This window comes from Cherax quadricarinatus, chromosome 16 (genome assembly GCF_038502225.1).
Source record: "Cherax quadricarinatus isolate ZL_2023a chromosome 16, ASM3850222v1, whole genome shotgun sequence".
In the NCBI taxonomy this organism is placed as follows: domain Eukaryota; kingdom Metazoa; phylum Arthropoda; class Malacostraca; order Decapoda; family Parastacidae; genus Cherax; species Cherax quadricarinatus.
In genome coordinates, this window is record NC_091307.1 from 15162933 (window position 1) to 15177332 (window position 14400).

Here is a 14400-nt window from a genome sequence, read left to right on the forward strand (position 1 = left end):
ATTGTGGTCATCTCCCTGTTTTCAATTTTTGGAAACCAAATTATACAAATTAAAGATTGTAATACAGTACTACTAGTCTAGGCTATAATCTACTAACTTAATTACAAAACTCTAGCTTAATAGTAAAAAACAAATAAGAGCATCAGTCGAGCACATCTTATAGAAGCAGATTATTGTGCCATATACAAGTGTAAATAAAGCAGTCTAACTAATGAACACATTAGGACAAGAGACAACACCTGACAACACTTCCCACCTTGTGCAATGTACTGCAGGCTAGAATATTATACTACTTTTGCATACCACACTCTTCCACATATTCACTAACAGCTTTCAATCTTACTCTTCTTTTATTAAACCATTAATACATATATACATGGACTGTTCATACTCTTATTCACTTATCAAATATAATTTCCAAGATATAATTCACATTTGTTCATTAATATTTACAAAATATTTATTGCATTTAAATCTAATGCTTACCAAGCCATTTCCTTTGAAATACAATATGTTACATAATACTTTTTTAATCTCACTTCTTTACTGTTCTGTACAAATCTCTGACTTCCAATAAGTCATATTCAGATATCAAAACTTTGTGGCCCGGTTCCTGGACCATTATGTGCCTCTATAATCTTTTGACTACCACCCACCTCCAGGACTTGAGTCCTGAAGGTGGGAAGTATAGTGCTTGCACTCTAATGGAGGGGTTTTGGATATCTGCTGTTTACAGGAGCATCTAAACTGTTGTATCTGCACGTTTCTGGCAAGACAATGATAGCGTGAACGATGGTGAAAGTCTTGTTTTTTGGGTCACCCTGCCTCAGTGGGAGACAGCTAGTGTGTCAAAAAAAATAAAGATATCAAACTGAAACAATAAGTCATCTATTCAATACCCAAAACAAAAATTACACAGGTTTTACAGACCTATACTATCTGTACTGCAAATACTCTTCTATATTCAAAATAATTATGTTAAATTAATTTTTTCACTTAAATACCAATGTTTGCAACATGCAAGTCACATTCATTACAAGAATAAAAATTAAAGAGGATTATAATGTGTAGGAGGACATGGACAGGCAGCAAGAATAGTCAAACATATGGTTGCTGAAGTTTCAGTTCTACAGTGTAAGGTGATATGGAGAGAAGGACAAGAGAGACCAGCAGTACCACAATAAAAGAGGAAGGCACCAGGTAAATTTGAAAACTTTTAAAATTTGCCAATACTGCTTTTTCTGTATTATTAGCCCTTCACTGTCTGTCACAAAGATCTACGTCACTGATACCAAGGTCCCTCGCATAGAATTGTCTTCAGCTCAGCTCCCTCAGATAACCTATGAGCTGTAAATTTTGGCCTAGATATGAGAAAATAGGTGTGTGTGGTGAGTGTGAACAGTATTAAAAAAATCCTGCCCCATGTAGTGTATGATGGGAAAAGCAAAACTCTGACCTCAAGTTTGGTTTTAAATGGCAACTTTGCAGTATTTTCTAGGATAGGTTTTATGGTTTTATTACTGTTTCTTGGTATCAACTGGTATCAACTTGGTATCAACTGCTAGAAAAATGACAGGATGGATAATGAGAACCTTCAAAACTAGGGATGCCAAGCCCATGATGACACTCTTCAGGTCGCTTGTTCTATCTAGGCTGGAATATTGCTGCACACTAACAGCACCTTTCAAGGCAGGTGAAATTGCTGACCTAGAAAATGTACAGAGAACCTTCATGGCACGCATAACAGAGATAAAACACCTCAATTACTGCGAGTGCTTGAAGTTCCTGGACCTGTATACTCCCTCAAACGCAAGCAGGAGAGATACGCGATTATATACACCTGGAAAATCCTAGGACTAGTACCGAACATGCACACGAAAATCACTCACAATGAAAGCAAAAGACTCTGCAGACGATGCAACATTCCCCCAATGAAAAGCAGGCGTGTCACTAGCACGTTAAGAGACAATACAATAAGTGTCAGGGGCCCGAGATTGTTCAACTGCCTCCCAGCATACATAGGGGGGATTACCAATAGACCCCTGGCTGTCTTCAAGCAGGCACTGGACAAGCACCTAAAGTCGGTACCTGACCAATCGGGCTGTGGCTTGTACGTTGGATTGCGTGCAGCCAGCAGTAACAGCCTGGTTGATCAGGCTCTGATCCACCAGGAGGCCTGGTCACAGACCGGGCCGTGGGGGTGCTGACCCTCATAACTCTCTACAGGTAAACTCCAGATACAGTGGAAGATATACTACTGGTTTCAGGATCGTAAGTAGCCTGAAACTGGAAATAATAGATTTTCCTAATTTTTTTTTGTTGGAGGACAAATAAGGACCCTCCTAGATGCTGAGTCTATTTTATGGGCTTTTATTAGGCCTGCCTCGATAAATGAGATGCTGTAAACCAAGACCAATCATTCCTGGTTATATTTTAACTGAAAAAGGGTAAATCTTTGATTTTTTGTGTAATGATGAAATCAAAATGGAAGCCAAGTGTAATATAAGAGAGGACTGGAGATGTGATTAATGAACAGAGGAAATGTTTTAGTGCCTGAAATGTCTACAATGTTTATTTGAGACTTTGTTTTTATATTACATTTTTTTTTTATTTTGTGTAAAACTGGACAAATTATCAACTTCTGTGCACTTTATAACAAGTAACAATGGTTATAAATGACCATAATTTTTAAAGGGGTGGACCGGTAAGCCAGCGGAAGGCCTCGGTCAGATGACCAAAAGCTCCAAAGGCGGGTCATCATCTGACTAAGACCCGCGTCAGGAAACATTTGTCCTGTTTCCTGACGAACCTTACCTAACCTAACCTAACCTGTGCACTTTATAGGGTAGTTATGACTGAAAGGGGGTTTCTTGGGCTCAACTGATAGAATGGAAAGCATACTACTGAAATAGCCAAGAATTTGATCAAATTATCTCCCTGATACACCCCGTCAACTAATTACACGAATACCACCTGGTGGTTCACACTTACACTCACTCACCCATTTGACCATAAACAGAAATATCAATCTCAATCTTAAAATAATGAATCCTAACTAGTCATAAGTTGGCCTGTGATACTTCAATACTGAAACTATGTATTGTGCCAAAACAAAAGCATTCACATTGCCAAACTCACAAACTAGTATTTAGTCACTTAGCCATAATACCAACTTACCTCATAATTTGTAATATTTTAAAGCTAAGAATTAATCTAAGTCTGCCCGAAATGCTTAGCCATGCTAGGAGTTCTAGTGGCCCCCTCTGTAATTAGTATTTTACTACATGTAAACCACACAATAACCAAATTCTGTAAACTCAGCATTGTAATCCTTATAGAGAATAAACTTTGAATTGAGCAATGGAATGGGCTTAAAATAGGACTCCAAATCTGCAATACTGCCAATGCATAAATTGCACCCAAGTCTCAACTTTGTGTCTGCATAATTCTGCAAGTTTTCCATAAAATTTCATACTTTTAGTGTCATTACCTGCTGAAAAGGATTCTCTACCATTTCATTGTTTTTTATTTTTTTTCAAAAAAAAAAAAAAAAAAAAAAAAAAATTCTAATTAGTAGTAATATGCACGATTAAATTTAATTATAAGTTCACTAGATGGGAATACAGTGGACTCCCAGTTTTAGGCCTGTGCGGAAATCGGCCAATTCGGAAATCAAGCACTTTTTTCAGTGAAATTTCCCTCCAGATTTCATGGATCCACTCAGATATAGTTCAATTCAAGTTTATTCTCTCTAAGGGTTACAATGTGGGGTTTACAGGTTTTGGGTATTGTGTGGTTTACATGTTATAAAATACTAATTACAGAGGGGGCCACTAGGACACCTAGCATGGCTAGGCATTTCGAGCAAACTTAGATTAAATCTTAACATTAAATCCTTACAGATTATGGTATTAAGGCTAAGTGACTACATCATAATTTGTGAGTTTAACAATGTGAATGCTTTTGTTTTGGCACAATACAATGTGTCTATATTGGAGTATCATAGGCAAACTTATGACTAGTTAGGATTTATTATTTTAAGATTAGTATTTCTGAGTTTATAGTCAGTGGGTGAGTGAGTGTAATTGTGAACCACGAGGTGGTTATCATGTAGTTAGTTGTCGGGGTGGATCAGGGAGATAAGATGTTTTCTAATGGTAGTTTTGAAAGTGATGAATGTGTCTGCAGTTCTAGAGTTTTCAGGTAGGGTGTTCCAGATTTTAGGTCCTTTGAAATACATTAAATTTTTGTAAAGGTTTAGTCGAACACAGGGAATGTCATAGAGATGTTTGTGTCTGGTGTTATGCCTGTGGATCCTGTCACAACTATCAAGAAAGCATTTTAGGTCAAGGTTAATATTGGATTTTAAGGTCCTGTAGATATAGATTGCACAGTAGTAAGTGTGGATGTTCTGAACAGGGAGTAAGTTGGTATGAGATGCATCCACCCAGCTGCCCGATGCACTACCTCATGCGTATCACAGTCAGTCTCTCTCTCTCGTCCAGTAAGGAGTATTCCGTGCTTTCTTCCATTGTTTTTTGTGCTTACTTCGTTGTTTTTGTGCCTGTTTATTGTTTACTGACTGTGAAATAAGCCACCATGGGGGCCAAAGAAAGTTAAGAGTGCCAGCCCTTTGGTAAAGAAGGTGAGAAACACGATAAAATTCAAGAGAGAAGTTATAGCAAAATATGAAAGTGGCGTATGTGTGGCGGAGCTTGCCAGGATGTATGGGAAATCTACATCAACAATCAGTTCCATCCTGTTGAAGAAAGCAGAATCAAGGAAGCTGATGTTGAGAAAGGTGTACATATGCTAACAAAACAGAGGTCTCAAACAATCGAGGATGTGGAGAAGTTGTTGTTGGTGTGGAGCAATGAGAAACAATTAGTGGGAGAGAGTGTTTTGGAGGGGATAATATGTGAGAAGGCAAGGCAGTTGCACGTGGATCTCATAAAGAAAATGCTGGGAATGAGTTTTGCTGTTAATGAATTTAAGACCAGCAAAGGCTGGTTCAAGAGATTCAAGAAGCAAAGTGGCATACACAGTGTTGTAAGGCATGGTGAGGCTGCAAGTTCTGACAAATGTGCTGCCGAAGCATTCACTGATGAATTCAAGGGTACGTAGAGGCTAAAGGATTCCTCCCTAACAAGTGTTTAATTGTGACAAAACAGGCCTCTTTTGGAAGAAAATGCCAAAGAGGACCTACATCATGCAGGAGGAAAAGGCACTGCCAGGACACAAGCCTATGAAGGATAGGCTAACTCTTGTGCTCTGTGGTAACACTAGTGGGGATTTCAAAGTAAAGCCTTTACTGGTGTATCACTCTGAAAATCCCACAGTGTTCAAGAAAAACAATGTCATCATGAGTAAATTGTGTGTGATGTGGAAAGCTAATAATAAGGCGTGGGTCACAAGGCTAATTTTCCTTGACTGGGTCTATGAAGTATTTGGTCTGAGTGTGAAGACATACCTCTTGAAAAGTAATTTGCCACTTAAGTGCCTCCTGGTAATGGACAATGCTCCTGTTCATCCTCCAGACTTGGAAGACCTATTGTTTGAGGAGTGTAATTTCATCACAGTGAAGTTTTTGCTCCCTAATACCACTCCTCTCATCCAGTCCATGGACCAGTAGGTCAATTCAAACTTCAAAAAACTGTACACCAAAGCAATGTTTCAAAGGTGCTTTGAAGTGACCTTGGACACTGAACTGACCCTAAGAGAGTTCTGGAGGGATCACTTCAATATCCTCAACTGCATAAACCTTATAGATAAGGCTTGGCAGGGAGTGACTTCCAGGACTTTGAATTCTGCTTGGAGAAAATTGTGGCTAGAATGTGTCTGAGAGAAGGATTTTGAAGGGTTTGAGGCTGACCCTAAGGACCCTATGCCTATTGTGGAATCTACTGTGGCACTGGGGAAGTCCATGGGGTCAGATGTGAGTGGCCAGAATGTGGAAGAGTTGGTGGACGACCAAAGGGAAAAGCTAATCACTGAAGAGCTGCAACACCTTCAACTGGAACAGCAATAGACTGCAGCTGAGGATATTGCTTCAGAGGAGGAAGAGAGGGGGGAGAATGTGCCTTCTTCAGTGATTAAGGACATTTGTGCAAAGTGGGGTGAGGTGCAACGTTTTGCAGAGAAATATCACCCTAAGAAAGCTGTTGCAAGCCTTGTCTGCAACATGTTCAATGACAATGTCTTGTCCCATATTAGGCAAATCTAAAAGAGACATCAGACACAGACCTCACTGGACAGATTTTTTGTGCGACAGGGGTGCAGTGACTCTCAAGCTGGTCCTAGTGGCAGTAAAAGACAAAGAAGGGAAGTAACCCCAGAGAGGGCTTTGATACCTGAAGTCCTTATCGAGGGGGATTCCCCTTCCAAACAATAAACTCTCCTCCCTCTCCCCTCCTCGCCTTCTTTCATATGCCAACAAGAGTCTTCAATAAAGGTATGTAATGTTCATTTATTATTAAATCTAGTGCTTTATATTTATTTCTCATTGTTTTCTGTATGTAAAACTGTACATAATTATTCTTTAAAAAATGTATTTTTTGTTAATATTTTTGGGTGTCTGGAACGGATTTATTGGATTTACATTATTTCTTATGGGAAATATTACTTCAGTTTTAGGCCATTTCGGATTTAGGCCAACCTTCTGGAACAGATTAATTACGAAAACTGGAGGTCTACTGTATTTCAAATAGAAAACTTTAAATTTTATTTGGAGTTAGAAATAGTGCTTGGCAAATCTTCCCTGTGATGAGAATGAACAAAGACTGAACAACTCTAGAGGAAAGCCCAAGAGGTGGACAGGAAGTAACCTGAGGTGTGCAGCAAGTGGAAGTAAGTGAGAAGAACAACTGAACAGAAGCAGGAAGGTGAGAAAGTATGTTTACTTTGTACCTATTAAACCACAAATTTGTTGTACAGTATGTTTCCACTGTTCATTTAATATATTACCAAGATATTATATGAACTAACTGAATAAAACCCTTGAATTATTTATCACTGAAAACAGTAATGCAGCATTTAAATGATTACAGGCCTACATATGTATTTCCTGGATGGTGTCAGCTGAAGAATGTTTATCATGCAGACCCTTAACTCAAGGCACCAAGTGGCAAGCACCTTCTATGGAAATTTTAACTCTTGATTTGCGAGACGTACTACAGCACAGGATGTTCAAAATGTTTCTTGGTGACCAGTGAAAATGTGACTTCTGCAGTGAGACACACCTAAGGTGTCCTGTAGCTTGATCACTAGCACACTCAGCTGACACAATGAGGTCCAGAGTATGGCTGGAAAACATTAGAAACGTGTTTCCATAAGACACCTGCTGCCCCTGTTCACCCATCAGTATCAAAATGGGTACCTGGGTGTTAGTTGACTGGTGTGGGTCGTATCCTGGGACAAAACTGACCTAATTTGCTCGAAATGCTCAGCATAACAAGCAGCTAAGATAAGATAAGATAAGATTTCATTCGGATTTTTAACCCCGGAGGGTTAGCCACCCAGGATAACCCAAGAAAGTCAGTGCGTCATCGAGGACTGTCTAGCTTATTTCCATTGGGGTCCTCAATCTTGTCCCCCAGGATGCGACCCACACCAGTCGACTAACACCCAGGTACCTATTTGCTGCTAGGTGAACAGGACAACAGGTGTAAGGAAATGTGTCGAAATGTTTCCACCCACCAGTAATTGAACCCGGGCCCTCTGTGTGTGAAGCAGGAGCTTTAGCCACCAGGCCACCGGGCCTGGTGGCTCTAAAGTAGTATGTCATTAATGTTAGCTAGGCCTGTATACCATGTACATGTACTTGTAGTTAATAAAGATATTATTATTATTATTATTATTATTATTATTATTATTATTATTATTATTATAAGAGACTGCATGTATAAAACCACTCAAACCGTCATTGCCTTATTAATTTTAAGTTAGTCTTAAGGTTCCCTGAAATGCTCTGCATATTAAAGGGCTTTCTTCATATACACCTAAATGTCATTCACCTTTATGCAAACATTGTATCAAGCTGAAATAAAGTATCTTATCTTATCTTTCACTTCATAACTGCAATCTACAGTCAGTATATTCATTTATTACAATATATTCATTTTCCCAATAATCTTGAAAGAAGAGCCAAGTAAAGTGAGTGAAGATTAAAAAATATACTTTAAAGTGACACAAAAGTGCTATAAAAAATATATAATTTTTAATAAATCTTTAGCTCTAAGGAAGAAAGAAACATGTTAACAGTTAACATATCAACAGACTCATTAATCACAGTTAGGTTCTCATATAAATATGATGCAGACAAAATCATATTACAAAAAATGATTCTAAATTTCCATAGTTTTAGATCATTTTTTTTAAGGCAATGGCACCCTATTTTATTTATATCATATAACTGTGTAGCAAGATAAAAAGGCAAACTTGAGCCCATCTCTTATCTCTCACAGCTCACAACTAAAGGACCTAGGTTCAATCTTGGGCAGGTCTAGATATATAGGCAAATCTTTCACCTGCTGCCCGGTCACCTAGCAGCAATTAAGTAACTGTAAGTTAGCCGACTGTTGTGAGTCACATCCTATGGGAGAGAACAGTAAGGCCCCAATGGAAATACCATAAGCCACACTCCTTGGGAGTATAAAGGTATTAAAGTACCAACAATCAACTGGATAAATGGATGACTATACAATGTCCTGAATACTTTATTTTAAGGCTATGTTTTGCTTATCAGGAGATATATCAAGCCTCAATGTGTATAACTAAGCAGAAAGAGGATATACAGCATAGTGAACAGGTGAGGTGTAAGGGAAGGACTTAAGCATAAAGATAACACCTCAAGTGCTTTAAGAATTTATGTGTAACATTCATGCTTTTCTTTATGTAATAATTCCAGAATTCATCCCTACAGTTTGCACTACGTGAGAAAGTTATGCATTAGGTGAAGTGAGTAAAGATTATCCATCACCATAGTGTATCCATATTAAAGTAATAGAGTCACATAAAGGCAAACTGACAGTACATGGCAAACTACTGAGCACATAATGATATCAATACTCTTCCAAAAATTCCATAATGAATAACAGCTAAAATAAAATGTACATGGGAACTAGATCTGTTAATTACAGAATGATGCATATAATGGAGCAGAGACAATTATGAATAATATAAAGGCTTACTTTTTGTTAAGCACTCTCTCTGTTTAGGAAATGTGTTGAAACCCCAAATAAAAAAAAATAATGCCATATAAATTGTTGGTTAAGCTCATGAGCTACAATAAATCTTTGCCATGTTCATATCAGATTACTTATACATTATCTGTTAAAAATGGAAGTAAAGTCATAAAACACCAAGACTAGACACATACCTTAGCTTCATCAGTAACATCTGTGAACATCATTCTGTGTGTAGGAGGAGCTTTGTCGAGAATTAGCTGAGTTACCATGACATCAGCCAAAGACTCTGCACGACCAGCAGGATTGGATGCAATAACACCATATCTACCCGAGTCCCCTGGCTCGGCTGTGAATTTTTAGATAATCGTCATTGCTACTGAAAGTGAACCTTAATCAAAATAAAATGCTTTTTATTTAATAATTAATGCAGTTCTAACAACAAAAATAGAAAAATAACAAAAGACACAGTATTTAAAAAAAACATCTGCAAGAATAAGGCAGAAAGCAGCAGCTGCACTTCTTTGGTCTATAGTACATTCACATGATTCTTTCTCATGATTTACTGTTATCTTTACTTTCGTTACCTCTGGATGCACTGTACTACTGTATTCTATTGCCTAAACATTCTTTGCCCCAAACACCACTATTTAACACTTTACCAACAAAAATAATGACAGGTGGAGATGTTGCAGTTTAAAGGGCACTGAGCTGGGAAGTTTGCACACCTATGGGAACACAGCTATTGAATGAATAATGGTACACATGCTTCCTTTTTAGAGTCTTAGTTTGGGAGATGATTGTGATACATTAAAAGCTTAACAATTTATGAGGTATGAGAAGCTGGGTGGGGAAAGGAATTTCCTCAACTGGAAAATCCTGTATTACAGAAGGCCTATGATTGAAACATTGTTACAAAATGCTTTGAATGTACAGAAGTACAAAAATAAAACAAACCAAGAAACTCACCTAGTTGAATAACTAACAAGTGCCTAGTACCCTCTGATTTCAAAGCAATATGGTCACTGGCTCTAATTGGCTGGCCATCCTTTGTCCATGACACGTCTGGTGAGGGAGTACCAGTAACATCAATCTCTAAATGAAGACGTTCATTCACGCCTACCACAGCAGGCTGCAGTCTTTTTGAAATTACAGGTGGGAACTGAGTCTCTGTTAAAAGATACAATAAATATTGTACAGTAAATAACATGTTAATAATTAATGGACAAAAACTACAGTAGGAGGAAGAGAGAATGGGGAGGAAGAAATTTGGAGGGAATGGGGATGAAGGAATGTGGAGGGAATGGGGACGAAGATGGAATGGGGACGAAGATGTAATGTGGAGAAAGGAATGGGGAGGAAGAGGGAATGGGGAGAAGAAGAAATGGGGAAGAAGAGAGATAAGGGGAAATAAGAAGGAAGAGAAGGGAATGAAGAGAAGGAAGAGGAGAGAATGAAGGAGGATTAAATTGTTAAAAAAGTTGAGACTAAAATGTTTTAAGATTGAGTCACTAAATAATTTACACTAACCATTAATACATCACTATCACCATCACCACACACAACATTGCACTTACTCTTAACAATGACATCACAGGTGCACTGAGCTGAACCAGTTTCATTCTCTATCAGACAGGTGTAGTGTCCAGAGTGACTCTGGTTCACTCTTGGAATGATCACAGCAGTCTTGTTAAGGTGTGTCTTCACTTGTGCATCTTCACTCAGTGGTCCACCATTATGGGTCCAAGTTACTGATGGGTCAGGGAAACCTTTAAAGAAAATCAACAAAGTTACCAGAGTGTATATTACAAAATTGGTCTTTTCTGTTATGTACTATATAGTAATCAAATTTCAGTTAAAAACTGATATTTCTACAGTACAAGACTTACCATCAATGATACATTCAAGTGTGACTTGACTACCCTCCTTAGTGATAACACCTTGAAGTGGAGCAACAAATCTTGCCGGCATTGACTTCTTCTTTGAAATTAGAATTTTCTTGGCAGGTGGCGAGAATGCAGCAGTGCTTGTGTCTTGGCTGATCTGCTGAGTGACTATTTCACCTTCTCTCTTAACCAGACTCACCTGAAACAAATAGTCAATAAACACATGAAGGTAATTAAACAATTACTCTATAGCTAAATGTAACAGGTGTGGTACTGAGTAATCTGAGGTCATACTTGTCTATCATTAGAGACTGTCAATAAGAGACTTATGTCTGTTAGTATTTAGCTGGTTTGGGTTAATCTAAAGATACAATAAAATTTAAGCCAGCCGGTTGAGGTAAACTGGTAGCAAACATTTAAATGGTTTAATGTACTGTATTTTTATAACAACAAATACTCCAAAAGGTACAATAAATTAAATATGAAGAATATAAATAGGAAGAATATAAACAGAAACAGAAATTAATAAATTATGATATAAGCAAAAATAGTGAAAATAATGAACATAATGATGTGCTTTGGGATAGGTGTATTATGTATGAACCCAGGATAATCCAACAAATCCAAGTACAGTAATATGGCTAGTATTTCCTTATGGGATTCTTCTTTTTAGGATACAAATGGGGTAAGGGAAAGAAGTGAGGAAGTTCTGGTCACCGTCATGAAGAGTCTCTGGATGAGTACAAGGGATCTATAGCAATATTATCAATATTATCTCTCTATAGCAATATTATCAATATTATCTCTCTATAGCAATATTATCAATATTATCTCTCTATAGCAATATTATCAATATTATCTCTCCACTTTGCAATCAACCTCAGATCAACACCCCAATATGCAATTCTTTCTCAATAAAAGCAGAATAAGTATTGCATTTGCATTCATTTCTTTAAGATACACAGTTTATGTCATTACCAGTTAATGCTATCATGCCCATATAATTTCTTATTGTTCTGCATGAGTGCGTACTTGTGTGTGCATATGTTTGTACGCTGGTGTGCACGTGTCTGTGTCTGTGCGTGTGCCCTCGTGTGTACTCACTTCACTTAGTTGTACTCACCTAGTTGAGGTTGCAGGGGTCGAGTCCGAGCTCCTGGCCCCGCCTCTTCACTGGTCGCTACTAGGTCACTCACCCTGAACCGTGAGCTTTATCATACCTCTGCTTAAAACTATGTATGGATCCTGCCTCCACTACATCACTTCCCAAACTATTCCACTTACTGACTACTCTGTGGCTGAAGAAATACTTCCTAACATCCCTGCGATTTATCTGTGTCTTCAACTTCCAACTGTGTCCCCTTGTTACTGTGTCCAATCTCTGGAACATCCTGTCTTTGTGTGTGTGTGTGTGTGCACGCTCATGTGTGTGCGCATTCATGTGTGTGCCCTCGTGTGTGCGCACTTCTGCTCGTGTGTGCACATTCATGTGTGTGCACTCGTGTGTGTGTGTGCTCGTGTGTGCGTCCTCGTGTGTGTGTGTGCGCTCGTGTGTGCACTCTCATGTAGGTGTATGACCCACTTAATACGTATTTGTATTTATAACTCATTACAATTGTGACCGAGTGTGGACGTGTCAGTGGCTCATTACTTTGTAATTTGTTCATGACTGTAACCATGTATAGGTGACCAGATCTACCTGGAGTTCATTACCTTTGTAACTAGTTCAACTATCATAACTGGGGTCCAGTCCCTGGACCCATTATGTACCTCTGTAATCTTTTGACTACCACCCACAGGATGGGTATGGGGTGCATAATAAGCATGTTAAACTAACTCTGAGTGACTTTGTAGAATCTCAACTATTAGTGTATTTCCATATGCAGCGCTTTGCTTCAGAGCACTTTGCTAATACGGTGGTGAAAATATTTTAAGGTTAGCAATACAGTACTGTAGCATTTTTTTATTCATTATTTTTACTTTTGCATTTTTTTAGGCCTAACACTATTGTGCACTTAATAAATGACAGTGTAAACATGTGTTTCAACTGTTATATGCATTGGCAAGTGAAAAAAAGCCTGTGATTTGCTTTAAGGTGATTTTTGCAGTGTTGTGGAACCTAATCTGCTGTATTAGCCAGGTATAATATAGTAATATCTTTATTTCTCCCCATGGGGAAGTGGAACAGAATTCTTCCTCTGTAAGCCATGCATGTTGTAAGAGGTGACTAAAATGCTGGGAGGAAGGAGCTAGTAACCCTTTCTCCAGTAAACAGTATGTACTAAAGTTAATATGAGAGACTTTCATTTTTCTTTTTAGGTCACCCTGCCTTGGTGGAATATGGCCGGTTCGATAAAAAAAAAAAATCTTTATTTTTACAAGTACGTATATGTACAAGGTATACAGGCCTAGCTGACATCAATGACATACTACTATATAGAAAGCTGCTTGTTATGCAGAGCATTTCGAGCAAATTAGGTCCATTTTGTCCCAGGATGCGACCCACACCAGTCGACTAACACCTAGGTAACCATTTTACTGATGGGTGAACATAGACAACTCGTGTAAGGAAACACGCCCAATGTACCTTGAACAGTACAGTACACTGGGTGGATATACAAGGGATCTATAGCAAGAATATAACAATATTATCTCTCCACTTTGCAATCAACCTCAGGGATCAACACCCCAATATGCAATTCTTTCTCAATAAAAGCAGAATAAGTATTACATTTGCATTCATTTCCTTAAGATACACAGTTTATGTTGTCATCCACTAAATGTACTGTACTCCTCACACACTCAGATTTAACCCTTTGACTGTTTTGGTCGTATATATATGTCTTACGAGCCACCGTTTTTGATGTATATATACTCATAAATTCTAGCAGCTTCAAATCAAGCAGGAGAAAGCTAGTAGGAAAACATGCGAGAGAATGGGTCTGTGTGGTCAATGTGCACCATATAAAAAAATCCTGCAGCACACAGTGCATAATGAGAAAAAAAAACTCCGACCATTTTTTTTAATTAAAATGCTGAATTTGTGGTCTATTTTCGTATAGTATTTATGGTTGTATTCTCGGTTTCTTGGTCTCATTTGATAGAATGGAAAACATATTATAGAAATAGAGGTGATTTTGATTGGTTTTACTATGAAAAGAACCTTGAAATGGAGCTCAAAGTAGGGGAAATGTTTGATTTTTGCCGATGTTCAAAAGTAAACAAATGATGTCATTTTCCAATAAATGTCCAACTAGCCATTCTAATATGCAGTCATGACTGGGTCGACATTATTTATACAATTATTACAATATTGCAGTAATCTGCATAAC

The 14400-nt window shown here is 38.1% G+C and overlaps 1 protein-coding gene across 11 annotated transcripts in view; it reads right to left on the reverse strand.

The window, feature by feature from the left end:
* LOC128688791 (titin-like) overlaps positions 1 to 14400 on the reverse strand; it is a 458202-nt gene that overhangs the window by 37136 nt on the left and 406666 nt on the right. For all 11 annotated transcript variants that reach the window (XM_070085639.1, XM_070085635.1, XM_070085638.1 and 8 more), the window contains 4 exons: positions 11072 to 11267; positions 10760 to 10951; positions 10152 to 10352; positions 9377 to 9531 (listed from right to left, as the gene is read on the reverse strand). In XM_070085639.1, the coding sequence (XP_069941740.1) occupies positions 9377 to 9531; positions 10152 to 10352; positions 10760 to 10951; positions 11072 to 11267 (744 nt within the window). The remainder of the gene's footprint in view (positions 1 to 9376; positions 9532 to 10151; positions 10353 to 10759; positions 10952 to 11071; positions 11268 to 14400) is intronic.